Source organism: Thalassophryne amazonica, chromosome 2 (genome assembly GCF_902500255.1).
Source record: "Thalassophryne amazonica chromosome 2, fThaAma1.1, whole genome shotgun sequence".
NCBI classification, from domain to species: domain Eukaryota; kingdom Metazoa; phylum Chordata; class Actinopteri; order Batrachoidiformes; family Batrachoididae; genus Thalassophryne; species Thalassophryne amazonica.
In genome coordinates, this window is record NC_047104.1 from 28127390 (window position 1) to 28151228 (window position 23839).

Below are 23839 nucleotides of genomic sequence, written 5' to 3' on the forward strand. Positions count from 1 at the left end.
TTGCATGAAGACATTTCACACTGTAACGATGAAGTAATCAGATGCTGTCTGTATCATTGTCAATGAATTTCCTCTTGCTTACAGAGAGAATGAAGGTGTGTTAAAACCACAGTCTCCATCAACCAAATACAGTACAGACATGAGAGCTCATAAGGCATACCACAGATAAGACGATTCCTTCAACAATGAGTCACATTGAATAAGATTATTAGAGCATTCCTTTATAACCATGAAAGGTGAAATCATTTCCACTGAGCTGAGTGTAGAGGTCACAGACACCACTGATTGCAATGCACTTCTTAACAGCTTTGTCAGTACATCTTCCTGAAATCAACCTTTTAACAATCAAAACAAACAAACAAAATAAGAATGCACACTCATGCATGCTACAAGAGTCCAAAGTTAGTAATTTTTTATAGCATTCAAGTGGTTTAGTGCTGGCTTGATCATTTTATAGAAAAATTAGGAGCTATTCACTAGAAATAACACAATATCATTTGTTTCCTCTCCGAGACGATACTGACAAAAAACCTTGAGTGCCTGCTGACACTGATATAATCCAATAACTTCTTCCATCTTATTTTTTTGTTTGTTTGTTTTGTTATTTAATTTTTGATTTTCAGCAGTGGCTGCAGGACAATCCTGTAACTTTTCCTAGGGGATTCCAAGGAGTTCCCAAGCCAGCTGCCACCGCAACCCGGAACCGGATAAGTGGTAGAAAATGAATGAATGAATAAATTTCTGATAGCTGATCCAGCAATTTTGACCAATATCAAACAGACACCGATCCAAAATATTGCCCTGGTACACCCCCAATATTGACTGAAACATGACTTTTTTGTTCAAAATGTAAATCTGGGAGGTTGAATTTTGTAGATTATTTAATTTTTTCCCTGACTGGTTAGGGTGAGAATATAAAGAGCTATCTGATACCGATGCCACCCCCCCACCTAAATGTGCCCCATTCTTCATGGACAACTGGAGTTGGCTCAGGAAGTGCATCTCGTGTGAAACTTGTGCCAAAATCAACATCCACATTAGAGCCCAGAGGAAAAATAAATAAAAATGAAAAACTACAACAACAACAATACGAGCGAAGCTCCACACAGTGGCGTGAATCTCACTCATGGTACAGGGAGTCCCAAACAGGAAGTGTCAAATTTTGAATCCCGAGTGAAACAGGAAATGTCAAATGTTGAACACTTCCTGGCATGGGTGGAGCTAGAGCAGAGGCCAGGGCTGCACTGGGCTCCCCTGAAATCTGATTGGACACAGATGATTGACATGTCACTGCACCGTACGTCTGGTTGAAAAGAACTGCATTTTGAAATCAGTGAGTCATACTGGTGCTGCGTACTACAAAAGGTTCTAATCCACTTTAGTAGAAAATGGTAAATAGTAAATGGACTGCATTTATATAGTGCTTTTCCATCTGTATCAGATACGCAAAGCACTTCCCAGTTATGCCTCACATTCACCCATTCACACAAACACACACACACCGATGCCAGGGTGCTGCCATACAAGGAGCTCACCACACACCGGGAACAACTTGGGGATTAAGGACCTTGCTGAAGGGTCCTTAGTGATTTCTGGTCAGGCTGGGATTTGAACCAAGGATCCTCTGGTCTGAAGCCCAATGCTTCAATGCTTAACCACTAGACCACCACCTCCCCAGTATAAGACCATCACCTCCCCAGTAGAAGAAGAAAAATGTTTGCCTCAGATTTGAACTGAACACGTTGTTTGAACCGTGGACTAATAATGACACCAAAGTTATATCGCTGAGTAAACAACCATATTTTATACCAGAAGTGAGGTCCAGGTTGTTAAAAGCAGCATTTCTCCTTTAATTTGTCTCCAGTGATTTTTAAACAAGCAGACAGCAGGTGATTAAATAACCTCTTAATTTTGCTCTCTGAGTGACACCAGGATGATGCATTTCATTTCAAAATACACATGCCAAGGAGTGTTTCTCAACTGTGCTCAAAATTATTGGAATACTTGGTATTACATACATTTTAATTTGTTTATGCCATTTCAAATACAAATAAGTAAATAAATCTAAAGTTATCTTCCTTAACTCAAACTGAAAGCAAATGTCTACAACTTGATATAAATTAATTAAAAATATAAAATTCAGCTTCCTGATGAAGTGGTGTAGAGGAGGAGACCTGAAAAAGAAGACCTGATAGCTCAGCTACAATTTGCCAGAAGATACATCTGAAATGAAAGCCTAGATTTTATGTTTTGATGAAAGAAACTTTTGTATTTCTTCATAATTGATATAAATAATGTCCAAGACATATTCGGTGACTTGGAAATGTTCATGTTTCCATCCCCTGACTTGTCTGAACTGATCATTATTTACACATTTTATCACGTTTTACAGATTTGCTTTCAGTTTGAGTTTGAGGAAGATAATTTTAGAAATTTTTATTTTTATTTTTTGTATTTATTGTATTTAAAATGGCATAAACAAATTAAAATGTGTGAAATACCAAGTGTTCCAATACTTTTGGAGGCCACAGTATCCTAACCTTATGATGAGTGCAAAATGAGTGTGGCATTATTACTGTTTTGTTTAAGAATATTTAATTTTTACTGTTGCTGCACTTTGTGTGAAACCATAGTCATATTGTATATCATATTGATATGATAATATTGAGATATGATAATTTGGCCATATTGTGCAACCCTACTGTTAACTAGCTGTGAACGTTGAATATTAATTTACATCTACATTAAAAAAAATGCTTAAAGTGGCAGGGGTTAAGAGGACTGTAATTATGGGGGTCTGTGGGGTGGAGCTCCCCCCAGAAGCTGAATGGCAAAATAAGTGAAGCTGAAAGGCAAAAAAAGAAAAATGTTTAAAAAGGATGGAGTCTGGAGTCTCTACCACCTACCCCCCACCCCCAGAATTTGAAAGGTTTTAGCCATGCTAATGCTCCCCTGAAGCATTTACTAAAAAAAAGTCTGAAGGACCTTCATGACATGGTGAGATGCTGAAGCGCTCCACTCGTTCATGTCCACAACATACATAGTAATGGTTGTCAAAATAACATGTTAATTTAGAGCAATTAATTACAGCACCTATAACATGTTAGTTTTTTTTTTTAAATCTGTAAATAAAGAGTGTTTTGGGGAGCAGGAACTGGGTTGCCCTCTGTGCCTAAATTTTTTCCGTGTACTTTCACGGCACACGGATTAGCTTGGTGTTGCTCTCTGACATGGGGAATAAAGGAGCTTCGTGTTGCTTCCTGCTGCTCAGCAACACATCTGTGTTCATGCCAAAGTAACTTCCTTTAATAACTCTTACTGTTATATCTGAAATGTGTGTGTTTCTTTTTTTTTTGCATGAACGTTTCATGCACAAAAGGTTGATTAGACTTTAACCATCGTTAATTAAACAGCCACAAGCAGCTCCAACAGGCTTAGCGGTACGGTACGGTGGGTTAGTGGTTAGCACTGATGCCTCACAGCAAGAAGGTTGTGGGATCGCTTTCCATCCTTTCTGTGTGTAGTTTTTAGTAGTAGTAGTAGTTGATCTCCCTGTGTCTGTGTGGTTTTCTCCCGGCACTCCGTTTTCTTCCAACAATCAAAAACATGCTTATTTAGGCTCTGCTCCTTTCTCTGCCCCTGGCCAAGGCAGCATCTCTACATCTGGACTTTATCCCCGGGTGCCGGACTGTGGCTGCCCACTGCTCCTAGTGGTCGGATTGTGTCTAACTGTAATTAGTACAGGTTAAATGCAGAGGACACATTTCATTGTATGTATGTCTATCTACAATGACAATAAAGGCTATATTATTATTATTATTATTAGGGCCCGAGTAGGCAACGTCCTACGAGGACCCTATTGTAATTGCGCTGTTTATTATTATTATTATTATTATTATTATTATTTTTATTATTATTATTATTCTCAGTCTTGAAATCGAAATTTCGGCCTCTTCCCATACTCAAAAACTCACCAAACTTTCCAAAGTCGTCCGGCCGGATCCGAAATTCGATATTTTGGGGGCGTCGCACATGGTCGCAGAAAAATTGCGAAATAGCGCCCCCTAGAAATTTTCAAAAACCCCTCCATATTGGGCTTTTTTCGTCGTAGCCTCACGAAATTCAGTACACATATTTACCATGCCAGGACGCACGAAAAAGTCTCTTACTGTCATGATGAAATAGTGACAGGAAGTCGGCCATTTTGATTTTAAGTTTCGATTTTGAGCAAATTTTTGCCATTTTTGGCCATTTCCACTACTTACATTTGAACGAACTTGTCGTAAGGATTTTATCCGATCGTCTTCAAATTTGGTCAAAATCATCACAACACAATGGTGATCAAAAGTTATCAAAAGATTCTAATTAAGTCAAAAGGCGTGGCTGCTAGGGGTCGTCAAACTTTGGCGAGCTTTTCGGAGCACGCCATTTCACTTCGAATGGCTGTCACACCCACATACTTCATCGTAGATCCTTCAAACTTGCTGGACATGATGAGGGCTCCGCCCTGAATGTCTACATATCTTAAGTTCCCACCTGCGCCATAGCGCCCCCCGGTGGTGGCGGGAAATGTCCTATTTTTACTTTAAGAGGTCCTGATGTCACATACTTAACCCAATCAACTTCATTCCACTTCTAAAACATGCAGAACAAATTGGTGAACGTAGGCGATGAATGCCGTGAAGTTACGAGCAACGGCGTCCGTGTGGCGGCATGCCGAATATTGCCCATTTGCCATGAAATTACGTTCTTCATTTTGATGGCTTTAATTTTGTGACATCATCATGAAAATTAATACACAGGTTGAGCATGACAACCTGTTACAATTCATAGGGGCGTCGCCCATGGGCGGGGCAAAATGCCTCAATAGCGCCCCCTTGAAACTTTCAAAAACCCCTCCACATAGGGGTTTTTTTGGAGTAGGGAGTTGAAAATTGGTACACATGTGTGACTTTCATAGACGTACAACAAAGTCTCTTGCACCATGAGTCTACTCCAAACAGGAAGTCAGCCATTTTGAATTTTCTTCTCATTTTGGCGTGATTTCCACATGTTGTATTTGAACGAACTCCTCCCAGGGATTTTGTCCAATGCATTTCAAATTTCTTTGACAGCATCCAAAGATGATACTGACCAAAAGTTATCGAAAGCTTTTCTCTATGTTGAAGGGTGTGGCCGCTATGGTGCCACCATTTTGACCCTTTGCCATAGAACATCAAGTCATGATAACTCCTTCATGCTTTGCCTGATTGACTTGAAACTTCACATGTATGATGACAGTTGGCCCTGAACACACCCAGCCCCTCTGTTTGTACACTGAGCGCCCCCTAGTGGATGAACAATCAACATGTCATAACTCCTTGATGCATTGTGTGATTTGTTTAAATTTTAACTTTTTAATTTTTAATTGTGTGATGGGTGGTTACCCCTGCATGCACATGCCCACATGTTGTCAGAAGGGCACCCACTGGCCTGGGTAGGCGGTTGCGTGGAACGAGGGCCCATATATGACTGCTTGCAGTCCTAGTTATTATTATTATTTTAAAATGCTTTAAAAATGCTTCATTCATAATGTTTTTCATTGAGATTTTAATGTTCAATGGGCAGATTTTAAAATGAAATGTCTTGCAGCTAATAAGATAATTATTAAAGCGGCCATATTTTGTCAAATCACCTTTTACATTTTCATGTGTTTGATTTTTAATATTCAATATCTCCAAAGTACCACAATTCTATGAGTGTTTTCACAGATATTCACCTGATTTAAGATTAATTTATGTCACAGCCTGTTTAACACCTCTGTGACATATGTAACAGTGACATATATAACTGTCTTCCAAAAACCCAAATAATAATTTTGAAAAGAGTAAAGTAACAATAATATTACAACTAAATAATATAATGATTGCGAGCTCTAAAAACAGTGAACTTTGGCCATTTGACCTTCCAGTTACTGATTAGCATTTTGTGATCATCAGAAACATTTGCACAAATAATTTAATGTCTTCAGTTTGTCCCTCTTAAGGGTCAATGCCATCTATTTCTTTCAGCTTCTCATTGTAGCAAGCAAATGTAGCTTCATCCAAAGAATCCCGATAGCGTGTGTGGGGCACTGAAACTGAGGCATTTACACTGTTTGTTTAAAATACATTTACAATATTCCAACTCCAGCTTTACTGGTCTTCTGCTTGCTCAACAAAATGGTATCACATGATGCTTCATGGGTAACAAAGACAAATGGAAACAGGTCTTTAGCCCAGGATTACAGCTGTCTTCCAAAATCACACACAAAACCCTGATATGCAAAGTAAAAATAGCTACATCACACACATGATCACCGTAACACACACCATGACCTTAATTAAAGTGGTAAAGATTTTTCCAAATACATTTTGTAGCGCAGCAATAAATAATGCCCCTGTGTGTTCATCATGCCCCATTTTTTTCAAAGTTCATAGACGGCACAGTTTATTTTTATACCTATAAATATTACTCATGTAAATATTTCTGTAATTGTTTTTAAGAGTGAATTTTGTCTAAACTGCTTTTGTGATTCTAAGAGCCTGTATGTTTTGTGATTTGAAGTCTGATATTCGCAAAAAAAGTATAATTGTGATTAAATTCCCCCCCAGGATGGACAGATAAGGCCTGTCGATGGCGCCAAGAGCGGCCTTCCGGGCTGTCTGTCTGAACACTGGACACATTCAAGTCTCGGCTGTCGTCTGTTGTGTTTTGTTTACTGTTTTCCTGTGCTATGGGGTTTTTTCTCCAGTGCTGCTGCGTGAGTTCAACACAGCAGCAATGGAGGTTTTTCTTTTCCCAATTCTTCCCTTGTGTGTGCTTTTATCTGTGTTCATGTACCGGGCCGGCTTATGTGTGTTGTGTGTGTTATGTGTGTGTTGTTGTTTGTTTGTCATGCGGCCGGTCAAGGTTTGCTCAGCCCTGCTCGTGACCTAGGGCAGGGTTGTACATCTGGAGCTGGTCCCCGGGCACCAAAAAGGTGACCTCTGCTCCTAACTGGCAATTAGGATGGGTAAAATGCAGTAAACACATTTCATTGTGCAGGGAACATGTTCCTATGTGCATATGACAATAAACTCCTTTTGAATCCTTGAATCCTTGAAATGCAATTCATTTAGGTTAATTAATGCAATTAATTAGAATTTATTTAATCACCTGACAGCACTAATGATAATAAGAATAAGAATAGGAGAAGAAAAAAGATGGCAGGTTGTAGAAGGAGCCCATATAAATATATACAGGTAAAACACACAACCTGCCATTCAGAACTACATAGTCAGAACTGCAATGAAGTTACCTTAAAGTAGAATTTTAAATATAGTGATTTAAATAAGATATGTAGAATCAACACTGAATTGTAAACAAAACTGAATTATTCACATCAGGTAAAAGTGACATTCTACAGTCAGAATGTAATTAAACATGTTAAATTTAAATTGTAAACCCTGCCTAATAATTCATAAAATGAACCGTCATCGTGTATGTGTTTAAGTGTGTATTAGTATGTGCTGTGCGTGGGATTATCACACTTCAGCAGCGGGCGGTCTAATACGCTCATCTGTCAATCATTCTTTTACAGGCTGTATGCAGCAGACATTCCTATAGGACCTCCACTCTCACTTCCAGTCTGCATTTGTCCCTTTCATGTCTCATTTTAGAATGAGATTCCATTCTAAGGAGACTAAATCATCTTGCTTTACTCTAAAAATGCAGCTATACATTTTGACAATAACATATTGTGTTGCATTATTTGTACTGTTTGTGTGACTGTGGCTCAGTCTTGTGTTTGTCTGCAGGAATTCTTCAAATGTATTATGGATTAGTAGACACAATAAGCAGAGTATACAGAGAAATTAGTGTGCTAGATGTTATTTATTTAATTTAGTTATAATTTTTATTTAATTTTTTATAATTATGATGGATGGTGTTCCAAAGTAACAATAAATTATGTCATTAATCTGAATTGCTATTATTTGGTTTTATTTGAAATCTTGACACAATAAAATGAGCCACATTTAATCAGTGTTACCTCCTCCAAGGAGGTTATGTGAAGGCAGCACTCTTTTAGTCAGCAGACCAAAGAGGAGACAGAAGACATTTTACCCCTTTGTAATGGTAGTCTTCCAAAAGATGACATTTTCAATGGTAGACTTCCAAAAGATGCCCCTGTGTGATGACAGACTTCCGAAAGATGCCCCTTTGTGATGGCAGACTTCCGAAAGATGCCCCTTTGTGATGGTATACTTCCGAAAGATGCTCCTTTGTGATGGTATACTTCCGAAAGATGCCCCTTTGTGATGACAGACTTCTGAAAGATGCCCCTTTGTGATGGTAGACTTCCAAAAGATGCCCCTTTGTGATGGCAGACTTCTGAAAGATGCCCCTTTGTGATGGTAGACTTCCAAAAGATGCCCCTTTGTGATGGTAGACTTCTAAAGATGCCCCTTTGTGGTGGTAGACTTCCAAAAGATGCCCCTTTGTGATTTTAGACTTCCGAAAGATGCTCCTTTGTGGTGGTAGACTTCCAAAGATGCCCCTTTGTGGTGGTAGACTTCCAAAAGATGCCCCTTTGTGATGGTAGACTTCCGAAAGATGCCCCTTTGTGGTGGTAGGCTTCTGAAAGATACCCCTTTGTAATGGGAGACTTCAAAAAAAGATGCCCTTTTGTAATTGTAGACTTCCAAAAGATGGCCCTTTTTGATGGTAGATTTCTGATGTTGTTTTCTGCAATGGTTGACTGAGATGCTCAGCAGCAGGTCTGCCTGGTGTCATACTGCCCTACTACTATACTACACTATTTTAGCTAATATGATATTTGTAAAAGCTTTTTAAAGCTTTTAAAGGTAATGATATTAACTTGTTAGCTTATATGCGATTAACATGCATGCTAATGGTATATACGCTCCATAATTGTCTTTAATTGCCCTTTGAGAAGCCTGTTCATCTCTGTCATACTTCCCACTGCACAGCATCTTCATCTTTGAACCAGGGTGTGTGTAGACACTATGGCCCTGCTGAATTCTCCACTCCCATTAGCTAACTGGGTTTATATAACAACTGAGTGGATCCTTGTCATTTGATTGGTGCTTTGTATGTCACATGACATGGATTATTCATCCCATTCGTGCTGCATTGCATTTAGAGTGCAATTTGGTTCCATTTAGAGTGCAAATTTGGTTCCATACGTTTGGTACCATTGCACTCTGTACACACACACACACACACACACACACACACACACACACACACGCGCGCGCACACCTACACACACACACCTACGCACACACACCTACACACACGTGCACGTGCACACACTCGCGCGTGCACACACACACACACACACACACACACAATGCACACGTGCGCGCATACACACACACACAAGACAAATCCACTGCGCTGTAAGCCGTCTGGAGGCTGTTAGTAGAACATTAGAATGAACAGCTGGACTAATTTCTGACGTGATTTTTTTTCGCTGCCCCGAGGAAGTACACAGTCTTTTTTTTTGTTAGTACACGCGCACAAGCGCTGTCCCGGTTGTGTGAGCGCTCACAATGACACAAGCGGGACTACGATTTGAATGAGCTAACTGACAGTGTGAGTTCTTGTAAAACACACACACACACACACACACACACACACACACACACACACACACACACACACACACACACACACACACACACACACACACACACACACACACACACACACACAAAATCCACTCCACTGTAAGCCATCTGGATGCATGAAGAACTGTTCAGATGAAAAGCTGAAAAGCTGACATGATTTTTGGCTGGACTGCCAAACTCTTATTTAAAGTTCGTGCTGGACTTTAGCAGCAGTGGAACACCAAAATGTAAGTCGCTTTTCTGTTGTTTATAAATTAATAAAATGTGAAATGACAAGGCTCTATTTTAGCCGTTACATACAGTAGTGTTCAGAACTGACTGAATGCCACACTACTATTATTGTGAACACCTCTTTTCTACTTTTTTTTACTATTAACCCAATTTCATAGCCTTAAGACTGTGCATATCATGAATGCTTGGTCTTGTTGGATTTGTGAGAATCTATTGAATCTACTGGTACCTTGTTTCCCATGTAACAATAAGAAATATACTCAAAACCTGGATTAATCTTTTTAGTCACATAGCACTACTATTATTCTAAACACTACTGTAAAACAAATAATGAATGTTTTTACATTTTTTCAATGGAATGAATATTTAATTCAGTGACAGCTGGAACAAACCATTCAACTCGGGTTTGCCTCATTGAATGGTACGTTCCACCTTTCACCTCATGATATATTCTTACCACTGAACTCATAAACATTTATTATTTGTATAATTAAGCACTACATTAGTTATCTCTTGTCTATCTCTGAGAAGAATTTCAAAGTAAGCAGAGGACATAATTAGCTTATTGTGAAGTGCTCTCCCAGCTCTCCATTGCCCATTTAGCTTGCTCTTATCATGCACTAATACTGGAGAAGTCACTCTCACTTGTCTGTCTCAAATGCTGGATAATGTGAAGAGCTGGATAACTTCTTTCACCTTCTGTTGACTGAAAGCTGGAACTCAATTTTGGATTTCAGTAATCAACCCACACAAGTTTTGATACTAAAAACTGAAAGTGTCTGTTTCACGGAGGTTTATATTTAACCTTTATGACTGTAACTCTATAACAGTGTAGCACATCTGGTGGCTGAATCTCTCAGCCTTGTTGACTCTGCAACAGATCAGACACCATCACACTCTTCACTTTGGCTCCCTGTTGTTATGTGGGCCGCTGAAGAGGAGGTACTGCTGGCCCACCACCACCAGAGGGCGCCCTGCTTGGAGTGCGGGCTCCAAGCATGAGAGGGCGCCAGACCCAGATGAAGTGACAGCTGTCACTCATCCTCAGCACCAGCTGTCACTCGTTCATCATCATCATCATCACCATAAAGGCCGGACTGCAACTCCACCTCCTCGCCGAGAAATCGACTACCGAAGAGGTAATTTTCTCTGCTGACTCATATCGTTGAGTGATAATCTGAACTTCTTTTGCAGCCGTTATCCTGTGGTGTTCGTCCTTATCTGTGGGACTGGCGTTTGGTGTGACAGCGACGGCTTCGCCTCACACCCCAAACCAGATAAGTGGTTTAAACAGGAGCTGCACGAGTGTGTGATTGGAGGTGGAGGAGCTCCCTCCTAACTGAGTGCAGACTGTGGATTACTGAGTGTGCGGACTCACACTCATTCATCTTGTCTTTGTTTTCTGCCAGCAGTACCAGGGTCGACAGCCGAAGACAGAGGCCACCTGGGGACTCGGGACTTGGCGGCTCCGGTGTTCTTCAGACCGTTGGTGGTGGAAGCCGTGTGGGACGCGGCTTCTCTCTCGTTGGGGGTCTTCTATCTTCGAGCCTGCCCACACGTCACCTGGTGTTAATTGACTTTACAAATTTTGTGTATTTAGTTGTGTGTTGTCACAACATTAAATTGTTACTTTTTGGCTTATTCATTGTCCGTTCATTTGCGCCCCCTGTTGTGGGTCCGTGCTACGACACCTTCCCAACACCTGTGTCGAAAGCTTTTATAATTTTTCAGATTGGGAGATGCCTAGGAAGAGCTTATGGAGTCATGAGGTCAAAGGGCAGAAGTGTTTGGCGATGCAGATATCTTTGCAGGAAAACAAAGATCCAAGTCTATCAGGTCTTGGTGCTTCCTGGCTTACTTTTATGGTTATGAGATGCAAACCAGTGACTTAAGGCAACAACCTGATGTCTTTAGCACGGGGTCTCACCACAGCATCATTGGGTACCCCTAGCATGACTTTGTGTCAAGTGACCATTTATTTAAGGTGACTTCAATGAGGAGTATCACATGCCTGTTCAGAGAGCGTCCAGCATGTAGGACCCGAGAGTTTAGATAAGGCCAATAATTTATTTTCCTGATTGGAGCTTTTTCCACAAAAATACCCCAACTATAACCTAACTGACGCACTGTGATCCTGGTGACTTTGGAGGCCCGGTGGGTCTGGTGTGATTGGACAGATGTGCTGACTTTGCCTTGCTAGTAATTTACTTTGAAAATGTCATGTGTTGTTTCCATGTGCTGATAAATAAAAATAAGGTCGCAGTGAAATAACAGATTTGTGGGACTAAGCGGTTACATCATCTAGACAGAGAAAGCAAGAGAGCCTTTAAAAATCAGAGATAATGCTCTTTAGATTACAACACACACACACACACACACACACACACACACACACACACACACACACACACACACACACACACACACACACACACACACACACACACACACACACAAACTCACATGCATGCACAAACACACATGCATGAACAAGTCATCACTGTCAACAATGATCAACATTCAAATGCAATAAAGCTGTATTTAGCCACAAGAGACTGAACACAGCACAAGCTGTCTCAGGCCAAAAAGACTGGTTATGTATTTGTGCGCACGTGGGGGTGTGCATGTGGGACTTTGCCGGTGTCTGTGAGATGGAGAGTTGGGTGTGGGCTCAAGGAACTCAATACAGGGTTCAGTGGAGAACAGGGTAAATGGATGTGGGTCACCTCTGCAGCAAACCCATGATGACCAGTCAAGAAGGCAAGATGTGCACAAAACAAAATCAACAACACTAAAGACTAAATCAATAAAATAATATAAACAAAGAAAAAGGGGAAAGGGGAAAAAAGGGATAAAAAGGCTTGTGGCTGAGCATCCCCCACCAGCTTTGAGCAGCACCTGCAAGAAGTTGTACCAACTGCCAACTGTAACGTCTTTCCTCCTTCCTCTTCTGTAGCCGTGGGGGGTGAATTTAGGTTCACTGTGTTAATAAAATATGTCAGAATGAAAGAAAAACTGAAGTCACACAGGTGAGGTTGTGTTGAAAAAAAATGACACCAAACAAGGCAAATAAACAGTTTTTTCAAAGGTAAATTATGAAGGTAAAACCAAAAGTAGTCAAAAACACCCAATACCCATGACTCCAGAGGGTTAATGAAGAAATAACATATATGGATGTTAAGTGAAAGCAGTAATGAGGGGACCAAACAGCACCCCTTAGAGGTCAAAAAACTTTTTTTTTTTTTTTTTTTTTGCTTTGTCTGATGTTATACTACCAGTCTCAAGAGCAACTTTTCACTTACTCGGTCTTGTCTCAGAACTGAAAGCAGTTCTACTCAATCTTAACTTGGTTTTGGACTGGAATAAGCATACATGATATTTAAAAAATACAACAAAATTAATAAATTAATTTGCAGCATCTTGACTGAGATGTGGATGTTAACAAGGGACCTAAGGTGATGACTGGATGTATTTGGTACCAGGTCATTCTTAGTTTCAGCTGGAACGACTTTGTGTTAAACGAGCGGTTACTAACACAGACTAAGATGAGGAGGATCACTTGCATTATGAGGCTGCTTTTAACATTTTGGCAATGTGGCCTGTTTCTCTGTGCATGATCCAGCCTGCAGGTGTCTGAATGCTGAGTACTGCAGGAGCTGAAGAAGGCCAAGAGGATGCCCATGTTTCACCTGATTGCATCAGATAGATGGCTGTTTGTGAGATGTGGGGATGGAACAGTTTTCTGTCTGAGTGGTTGCCATCCAGGTTGCAAGATGGTTCCATGGTGGTATGGATGTGTCAACGTGCAGCACCAGCACATGCTCGCAAACTTGACTTGACTGGCAGTATATTTAATAGGCAATCCCATAGTGCAATGCTCTCTTGAATCCACTGGTCCTACCAAGAATAAGTAAACAATGCAGTGGCATTAAATTTGATTTTAACAATCACAAAAACAAAAAGCACAAATTTCAAAAACAAGCTTTGCACAGAATGTGAGTTCTATAAGTTCAGACTTGTGGTTTTTTTTTTTAGGTCTCGGACTCCAGTCTCTCTCCCCTCCTCCAAAGACTCTGTTTTGACTCTGTCTTGACCAGTCCAAAATCTCAGTGTAAGTCTTAATTCACAATCGACTCTTTAAGGTCTTGGTCCTGACTCGGTGGTCTTGTCCCTATCCCCAGTTTCATGACAATGTGGCCCTGAGCCCATGAACCAAGTTCAGTTTTGACACCTTGAAGCACTGATGAGATATGACCCCACTTCCTGTTTGGTGACTTCGCCACAAATTTCAACTGTGTGTGATGTATGAAAAAAAAAAAATCAAAAGTTGTACAGATAGAATTGTGAGGTTTGTTCTGAAGATCAACTGTGCCAATATTCATGAAGACTGCACAAAATTTGTTCATTGTGAATGATTTTTATTTTATTTTTACTTTTTCCTAAAATCTGGAAAATCTGAAATGGGAGAAATTGATGTCATGGGTGTGCTGAACTTGATCCAAATAAACAATCAGAACCTGTTTTTGAAAGAAAAAGCATTAAGAAGATGCATGTGTCAACCAACCTGGTCTCACGACATGTCATGATTCAGCAGCACGAAATATACATTAACCTATTGGTTTGTGATATTGTGACGAAAAGCGCCTCATGGTTGGAGGAAGGACTAGGGTTAGTAATAGTGAGTTTAAAAAAAAAAACCGTCACAAAATGAGTCAATTTTTGCGCACGAAAAAAAAAGTGAGACTGGGCTGTGTCGACTACCTCCAAATAAGACCCATTAGTGCGCTGCAGTTCCCAAACCTGGACTACGGGACCCAAGCTACTACACAATCACTGATGTGATCTTCCTCTATCAGGCATAAATAGAAAATATGCAGCATTTTGGGTCCCAAGAACCAGGAATAGGAAATGCTGCACTAGAACACTGGAGAAGCAGATATAAATGCTGGTGAAGAGAGTGACAGGACTGTCCTCAGTGATGGACAGATGGATCTCCAACTGGTGGTACTTAAGCTTTGTCTTGGTCTAGTCCTGTCAATGAATACAACAGAACTGTGCAGAATCAGCAACAAATGTCATCATAACCTAAAACACCCACAGATACCAGATCGCAACGGTCAGACGGAAACTCCTGCTTAAGTACATGTTACAGCATGTATTTTCCCCTTTATCATGAAGTCTCACAGGCACGGACGTATACCTTACTCATCTGAACACCATCTACTCTTGCCTAATTATGGCTGTTGTCAGCTCTGTGTCTTGATTCCTACATGATCTCCACCGCTGTCCTACATGTTTAATATTCAACAATCTTTAACAAACATACTACAAACGATATCTATCTATAGCTATGGAAGCATTGTTCTGCAGCTTTCCTCAGGTTGTTCTCTTCAACAGACAAATAGAGTGTGATTGTGTACTTCCGTCCTGACCTACCAGCCAGTGTGGGATAAAAAGAAGGGAGGAAGAAAGAGAGAGAAAGAGCAAAAGAGAGAGACACACAATGTGTTGGAACAGGAGTGGTATATGGTCATCTGGCCACCTGAGCACTGTCTAATCTTGTCTAACATTTGCAGCTGCAGATGAGTTTGAGGATTAAGGCTGGAATCGTGGTGGGTTGAAGGGCGGGTAGGGGGACAGCAGATGTTGACAGCAATGAGAATTTTGGGGTAATCTCACACTGCAGTTACTTTCCATTGAGCCCTTCTGCAAAATGTTGTGGTGTGATGTGTGGCATCCATTACGGAGGGCAACAATTGCAGAATTACATTTTTACATTTTTAAATTAGACACAGTACATACAGAAAGTATTCACAGAGCTTCAATTTTTCCATATTTTGTTATTTTACAGCCAAATCCCAAAAAACGAATAAATTCATTTTTTTCCCCTCAAGATTCTACTCACAACACCCCATAATGACATGATTTTATTTATTAAAAAATAAAAAAATAAAAAAATAAATCACATGTATATACTTTGTTGATGCACCTCTGGCAACAATTACAGCCTCAAGTCTTCTTGAATATGATGCCACAAGCTTGACACACCTATTTTTCTCAAGCTCCATTAGGCTTGATGGGGAGCATTGATGCACAGCCATTTTCAGACTGAAGTCTGGTCTCTGGCTGGGCCACTCAAGGACATTCACAGAGTTGTCCTGAAGCCACTCCGTTGATATCTTGGTTGAATGCTTATTGCTCATTATCCTGCTGAAAGATGATCAGTTGTCCCAGTCTGAGATCAAGAGCGTTCTGGAGTAGGTTTTCATCCAGGATGTCTGTGTGCATTGCTGCATTCATCTTTCCCTCAATCCTGACTTATCTCCCAGTTCCTGCCACTGAAGAACATCCCCACAGCATGATGCTGCCACCACCATACTTCACTGTAGGGACAGTGCTTGGTTTCCTTCAAACATGATGCCTGACATTCACACTACAGAGTTCAATCTGTGGCTTTTACTTAGGAGTGGCTTCTGCCTGACCACTCTACCATACAGGTCTGATTGGTGGATTGCTGCAGAGATGGTTGTGCTTCTGGAAGGTTCTCCTTTCTCTACAGAGAAATGCTGGAACTCTGACAATGATCATCGGATTCTTCGGCACATCCATGACTAAGGTCCTTCTTCCCTGATCGCTCAGTTTAGACGGGCGATCAGCTCTAGGACGAGTAAAGATGGATCTGAACTTCTTCCATTTATGGATGATGGAGGCCACTGTGCTCACTGGGACCTTCAAAGCAGCAGAAATGTTTCTGTACACTTCCCCCGATTTGTTCCTCGAGACTATCCTGTCTCTGAGGTCTACAGACTATTCCTTTGACTTGATGCTTGATTTTTGTTCTGACATGCACTGTCAAATATGGAACCTTATATGTTGACAAGTATGTGCCTTTCCACATCATGTCCAATCAACTGAATTTACCCCAAGTGGACTCCAAATAAGCTGTAGAAACATCTCAAGTATGATCAGTGGAAACAGGATGCAACTGAACTCAATTTTGAGTGCTATGAATACTTTCTAGATGCACTGTATCTCTCTCTCTCTCGCTACACACACACACACACACACACACACACACACATATATATATATATATATATATATATATATATATATACACACAAGGTCTATTAGAAAAGAAACCAACCTTTTTATTTTTTAAAAAACTATATGGATTTGAATGACGTGCGATTACGTCAGACAAGCTTGAACCCTCGTGCACATGCGTGAGTTTTTTCACGCCTGTCGGTTGCGTCATTCGCCTGTGGGCAGGCTTTGAGTGAGCACTGGTCCACCCCCCTCATTGGAATTCCTTTGTCTGACTTCTTCCTGAGAGACTGGCGCTTTGCTTGATCAAAATTTTTTCTGAAACTGTAAGGCACATCCAAGTGGACACCATTCGAGAAATTCAGATGGTTTTCTGTGAAAATTTTAACGGCCGATGAGAGATTATGGAGTGTTACTGTCGCTTTAAGGACTGCCCACGGAGCCGGTTGTCGCGCCGCACCCTGAGCCACCGTCGTCAGCCTGTTTGGAGCTGAAAACTTCCAAATTTAAGCCTCTGTTGACCCAGGACGTTGTGAGAGAACAGAGAAGTTTCAGAAGAGCTCGGGATCAGCAGTTTATCAGGACATTCCACTGTTAAAGGAGATTTTGTAATGAAAGACGTGCAGACGGATTGCGCGTCGCCACCCAGCCGCTCATGGCGCGGCACCACAGAAAAACACCTCTGTGTTGATAACCATTCGTAAGATTCAGGCGGTTTTCGATGGCTTTCAGTCGAGTGAGTATCCGAGAAATTGTTTAACAGCTGGGCATGTTCAAACTTGTCCTGTAATGCTTCCAACGGAGGTGTTTTGCTGTGGCGCCGTGCGATGAGTGGCTGGGTGGCGACGCGCGAATCCGTCCGCACGTCTTTCATTACAAAATCTCCTTTAACAGTGGAATGTCCGGATAAACTGCTGATCCCGAGCTCTTCTGAAACTTCTCTGTTCTCTCACGACGTCCTGGGTCAACAGAGGCTTAAATTTTGAAGTCTTCAGCTCAAAACAGGCTGACGACGGCGGCTCGGGGCGCGGCGCACTGTCCGGCTCCGTGGGCAGTCCTTAAAGCGACAGTAACACTCCATAATCTCTCATCAGCCGTTAAATTTTTCACCGAAAACCGTCTGAATTTCTCGAATGGTGTCCACTTGGATGTGCCTTACAGTTTCAGAAAAAATTTTGATCAAGCAAAGCGCCAGTCTCTCAGGAAGAAGTCAGACAAAGGAATTCCGACGAGGGGGGTGGACCAGTGCTCACTCAAAGCCTGCCCACAGACGAATGACGCAACCGACAGGCATGAAAAAACTCACGCATGCGCACAAGGGTTCAAGCTTGTCTGACGCAATCACACGTGATTCAAATCCATATAGTTTTTGAAAAAATAAAAAGGTCGGTTTCTTTTCTAATAGACCTCGTATATACAGTATCTTGATCTAGATACCAATTTGTGTCAATTAATCTATATGCTGTGATCACAAGGGGTGGTGGCCAAGTGGTTAGTGAACTTGGTTTCAGTGCCAAAAGTTCCTAGTTCAAACCCCACCCCTGCCCATTTTCCATGTAATCTGGAATTGGGTCAGAAAGGGCATCCGGCGTAAAACTTATGCCAAATTAACATGTCGATCCACCTCGGATTTGCTGTGGTGACCCCAAGTGAAAACAAGAGAGCAGCCGAAGGGACTTACTAACATATGCTGTGATCATTATGGTACGATATATTTATTTTTTAAGGTTTGTGGAAAATGGCAGTTTTTTTCTCATATGATACATCTGTCAAAGGTGAGAAGAACACAAAGATGTAATTAACATTTTAAAAGTTTCAAAAAGAGAACTTATACTGATCAAAAATGTTTCCATACAGAAGAATAATATCATTTCTGGAAACCAGCTTTTATTGACTGAGGTGTTGAAACGTAATGAGCACAAAGTTGTCCTGGTCTAAATATAAACTTTTCCTCTTGATAATGCTGTCTTTAATTTTAGCGGAAGGATCGATCTGTGTTAGATTTGAAATGTATGTTTCAGGAACACAGCCTGATGCTGTGGAGGAACATGTGTGGGATAGCTGGATGGATGAACCGACTGAGAGGAGAAAAATGGAAGCATTGCTACTCACCAATGTCTGTGTCTTTGTGGTTCTTGATGAGTTCAGCAAGCTCAAAGTTCCCAGCAATAATGGCAACCTGGACAGATAGACAGACAGACACCCCCCCCCCCCCCCACACACACACACACACGCACATGCACACACACGTACACAGAGTGAGAGAGAGATAGAGGGAAAACAAAAGTAAAAGGGGGAAATGTATGGAATCCTGAAGACTGTGGACTCAAATGCATCCAGTCTATACACATCAATACACAAATTTTGTTTCAACCAATGATCTCAGAAGGTGTCTTATGACTCTTCAACTCCCTTTAGTTAAAGGTCACTATGTCACCCTTGCGAGTGCCTATGCATCCACGATGACCTCTGTGGATGACTCCAAGGATGAATTTTATGACTCCTTATGCTCCATACTTTGTAACATCTCCCGCAGTGACAAGATCATACTGATGGGTGACTTCAACGTCAGAGTTGGCTCAAGTCATGATGTCTGGGATGGTGCCATCTAGTGTTAATTTCGTCAGATGAAACGAAACGAAATATGTTTGTCAACAACCCTTTTTCTTATGACTAAGACGGCACCAATGTTCTAAAAACACTGACTAAAATTGTGTAAATGTGCGTTATTGTTGACGAATAAAAACGAGACAAAAATGTTTTGCAAGAAATAAAGAATAAACAAAAACTCCCTCCTAATTTTCATCTACTACACAAGAAGAAACAACATCCAGTCCAGCTTTCATGTGTTTGTGCCAGCAGTTCTTCTTCTGTACTGTAGGCTACATTACGTATCCTCTTGCTGCACCCACTGATAGTTTTAGACTGGAACATTAATATCACCCGCTTGTCTGGTTCCTAAACTAAAGTTAGTGTTCCTCATGAAAATAATAATAACAATGATAATATCATCTGCTCTGTGTGTGTTGTGGGATTTGCTCTGCGGCTCTCCAAGTAAAGGTGGAAAGACGGATCATTCCGCAATCAATAACACACACACACACACACACACACACACACACACACACACACACACACACACACACACACACACACACACACACACACACACACACACACACACACACACACACTCATCTTCAACCGCTTAGTCCAATCAAGGGTCACAGGGGGCTGGAGCCTATCCCAGCAGTCATAGAGCGTGAGGCGGGGTAGACCCAGGACAGTCTGTCGCAATCAATAACTTCAAAGCAAAGCAAAGAGGTTTGGAACGGAAATGGCATTATTCCAAATTAGAGGTGTTCCACCTTATGTGGCGGGATGCTATTTTAGATTATAAGCATGCACTAGTGGCCACGAAGCGGACCTATTACTCGGATTTGATCAGTAAAAACAAACATAACTGAAAGTTTTTGTTTGACACGGTCGCATTTCTTATTCATGGGCAGCCACCTGTTAGTCATTCTCCCTTTTCAGCACAGGATTTCTTGGATTATTTTGACATGAAAATAGAAGATATGAGGCTGAGCATATCTCAGCACGCCTCAGCCCAGCCATTAAAACCTGCTATGGAGGTGGGCGCTACCATTGAGGTGTTACCTAGATTGACAGAATTTAATAGTATCTCATCTGGCGTGCTGATGAAACTCGTGGCGTCTACAAAAAGCACAACCTGTTTATTTGATCCCATACCAACAAAATTGTTTAAGGACCTGTGGCCCACTCTTGGGCCGACTGTGCTGGAAATTATTAATCTGTCATTAACCTCTGGATCTGTTCCGAAATGTTTTAAATCAGCAGTGATTAAACCATTACTTAAGAAATCTAATCTTGAGCCTAGTGTATTGACAAATTACAGGCTGATATCAAATCTATCATTCTGTTCCAAAATTTTAGAAAAGGTGGTTTCACGGCAGCTCATAGACCACCTCACTGAGAATGATCTTTTTGAGCCGTTGCAGTCTGCTTTTAGGAAATATCACTCCACAGAGACAGCGCTCACTAAAGTTGTGAATGATCTTCTGCGAGCAATGGACTCAGACACCACTACGGTTTTGGTGTTGTTAGATCTCAGTGCTGCGTTTGATACCGTGGATCATCATATTTTGCTCAGTAGATTGGAGAACTTTTTTGGGATTACTGGATGTGCCCTTGCCTGGTTGACGTCATATCTGTCAATCGTTCTCAATGTGTCTTGTATAATGGCCTCTACTGGTGGTTGGCTCTCACTGCGGGATTGTATCACTTCCTGTTCCGGAGCACAGCGGTGTTTTGCTGTATCTGTTAGCTGTTTAATCTGCGCAGTTAGATTGATCTAGATAACTAGATAACGATTTGTTTCACAGTATAATCTTCACATGCCTTAACTAAAGCACTCCCTCTGCTGAATCACCTCTAAATTATTTACACATTATTCACTTTGTGTGTTTTTAGGAATCCGCTATCTTAGCGCAGCTACTAGCTCTTAGCCGATTTAGCATGGCGGCTTCTCCTGTCTCTCCCGCACTTTTCTGCTCTGGGTGTGAAATGTTTAGTTATTCCTCGGCCTCCTTTAGCAGTAATGGTACTTGTAATAAGTGTAGCTTTTTCGTAGCTTTGGAGGCCAGGCTGGGCGAATTGGAGACTCGGCTCCGCACCTTGGAAAATTCTACAGCTAGCCAGGCCCCTGTAGTCGGTGCGGACCAAGGTAGCTTAGCCGCCGTTAGTTCCCTTCCAGCAGATCACGAGCAGCTGGGAAAGCAGGCCGACTGGGTGACTGTGAGGAGGAAGCGTAGCCCTAAACAGAAGCCCCGTGTACACCACCAACCCGTTCACATTTCTAACCGTTTTTCCCCACTCGGCGACACACCCGCCGAGGATCAAACTCTGGTTATTGGCGACTCTGTTTTGAGAAATGTGAAGTTAGCGACACCAGCAACCATAGTCAATTGTCTTCCGGGGGCCAGAGCAGGCGACATTGAAGGAAATTTGAAACTGCTGGCTAAGGCTAAGCGTAAATTTGGTAAGATTGTAATTCACATTGGCAGTAATGACACCCGGTTACGCCAATCGGAGGTCGCTAAAATTAATATTGAATCGGTGTGTAACTTTGCAAAAACAATGTCGGACTCTGTAGTTTTCTCTGGGCCCCTCCCCAATCGAGTTACATGTTTAGCCGCATGTTCTCCTTGAATTGCTGGCTGTCATAGATAATTGGCAAAGCTTCTGGGCAAAACCTGTTCTTGTTAGGAGAGACGGCATCATCCCACTTTGGATGGAGCAGCTCTCATTTCTAGAAATCTGGCCAATTTTCTTAAATCCTCCAAACCGTGACTATCCAGGGTTGGGACCAGGAAGCAGAGTTATAGTCTTACACACCTCTCTGCAGCTTCTCTCCCCCTGCCATCCCCTCATTACCCCATCCCCGCAGAGACGGTGCCTGCTCCCAGACCACCAATAACCAGTAAAAATCTATTTAAGCATAAAAATTCAAAAAGAAAAAATAATATAGCACCTTCAACTGCACCACAGACTAAAACAGTTAAATGTGGTCTATTAAACATTAGGTCTCTCTCTTCTAAGTCCCTGTTGGTAAATGATATAATAATTGATCAACATATTGATTTATTCTGCCTTACAGAAACCTGGTTACAGCAGGATGAACATGTTAGTTTAAATGAGTCAACACCCCCGAGTCACACTAACTGTCAGAATGCTCGTAGCATGGGCCGAGGCGGAGGATTAGCAGCAATCTTCCACTCCAGCTTATTAATTAATCCAAAACCCAGACAGAGCTTTAATTCATTTGAAAGCTTGACTCTTAGTCTTGTCCATCCAAATTGGAAGTCCCAAAAAATAGTTTTATTTGTTATTATCTATCGTCCACCTGGTCGTTACTGTGAGTTTCTCTGTGAATTTTCAGACCTGTTGTCTGACTTAGTGCTTAGCTCAGATAAGATAATTATAGTGGGCGATTTTAACATCCACACAGATGCTGAGAATGACAGCCTCAACACTGCATTTAATCTATTATTAGACTCAATTGGCTTTGCTCAAAATGTAAATGAGTCCACCCACCACTTTAATCATATCTTAGATCTTGTTCTGACTTATGGTATGGAAATTGAAGACTTAACAGTATTCCCTGAAAACTCCCTTCGGTCTGATCATTTCTTAATAACATTTACATTTACTCTGATGGACTACCCAGCAGTGGGGAATAAGTTTCATTACACTAGAAGTCTTTCAGAAAGCGCTATAACTAGGTTTAAGGATATGATTCCTTCTTTATGTTCTCTAATGCCATATACCAACAGAGTGCAGAGTAGCTACCTAAACTCTGTGAGTGAGATAGAGTATCTCGTCAATAGTTTTACATCCTCATTGAAGACAACTTTTGATGCTGTAGCTCCTCTGAAAAAGAGAGCCTTAAATCAGAAGTGCCTGACTCCGTGGTATAACTCACAAACTCGCAGCTTAAAGCAGATAACCCGTAAATTGGAGAGGAAATGGCGTCTCACTAATTTAGAAGATCTTCACTTAGCCTGGAAAAAGAGTCTGTTGCTCTATAAAAAAGCCCTCTGTAAAGCTAGGACATCTTACTACTTATCACTAATTGAAGAAAATAAGAACAACCCCAGGTTTCTTTTCAGCACTGTAGCCAGGCTGACAAAGATTCAGAGCTCTATTGAGCCGAGTATTCCGTTAACTTTAACTAGTAATGACTTCATGACTTTCTTTGCTAATAAAATTTTAACTGTTAGAGAAAAAATTACTCATAACCATCCCAAAGACATATCGTTATCTTTGGCTGCTTTCAGTGATGCCAGTATTTGGTTAGACTCTTTCTCTCCGATTGTTCTGACTGA

The 23839-nt window shown here is 41.3% G+C and overlaps 1 protein-coding gene across 1 annotated transcript in view; it reads right to left on the bottom strand.

Moving 5' to 3' along the window:
- Nucleotides 1-23839, bottom strand: part of shank2b (SH3 and multiple ankyrin repeat domains 2b) — a 618688-nt gene that overhangs the window by 421674 nt on the left and 173175 nt on the right. The window contains exon 9 of the mRNA XM_034184578.1: nucleotides 19044-19110. Coding sequence (XP_034040469.1) covers nucleotides 19044-19110 — 67 coding nt within the window. The remainder of the gene's footprint in view (nucleotides 1-19043; nucleotides 19111-23839) is intronic.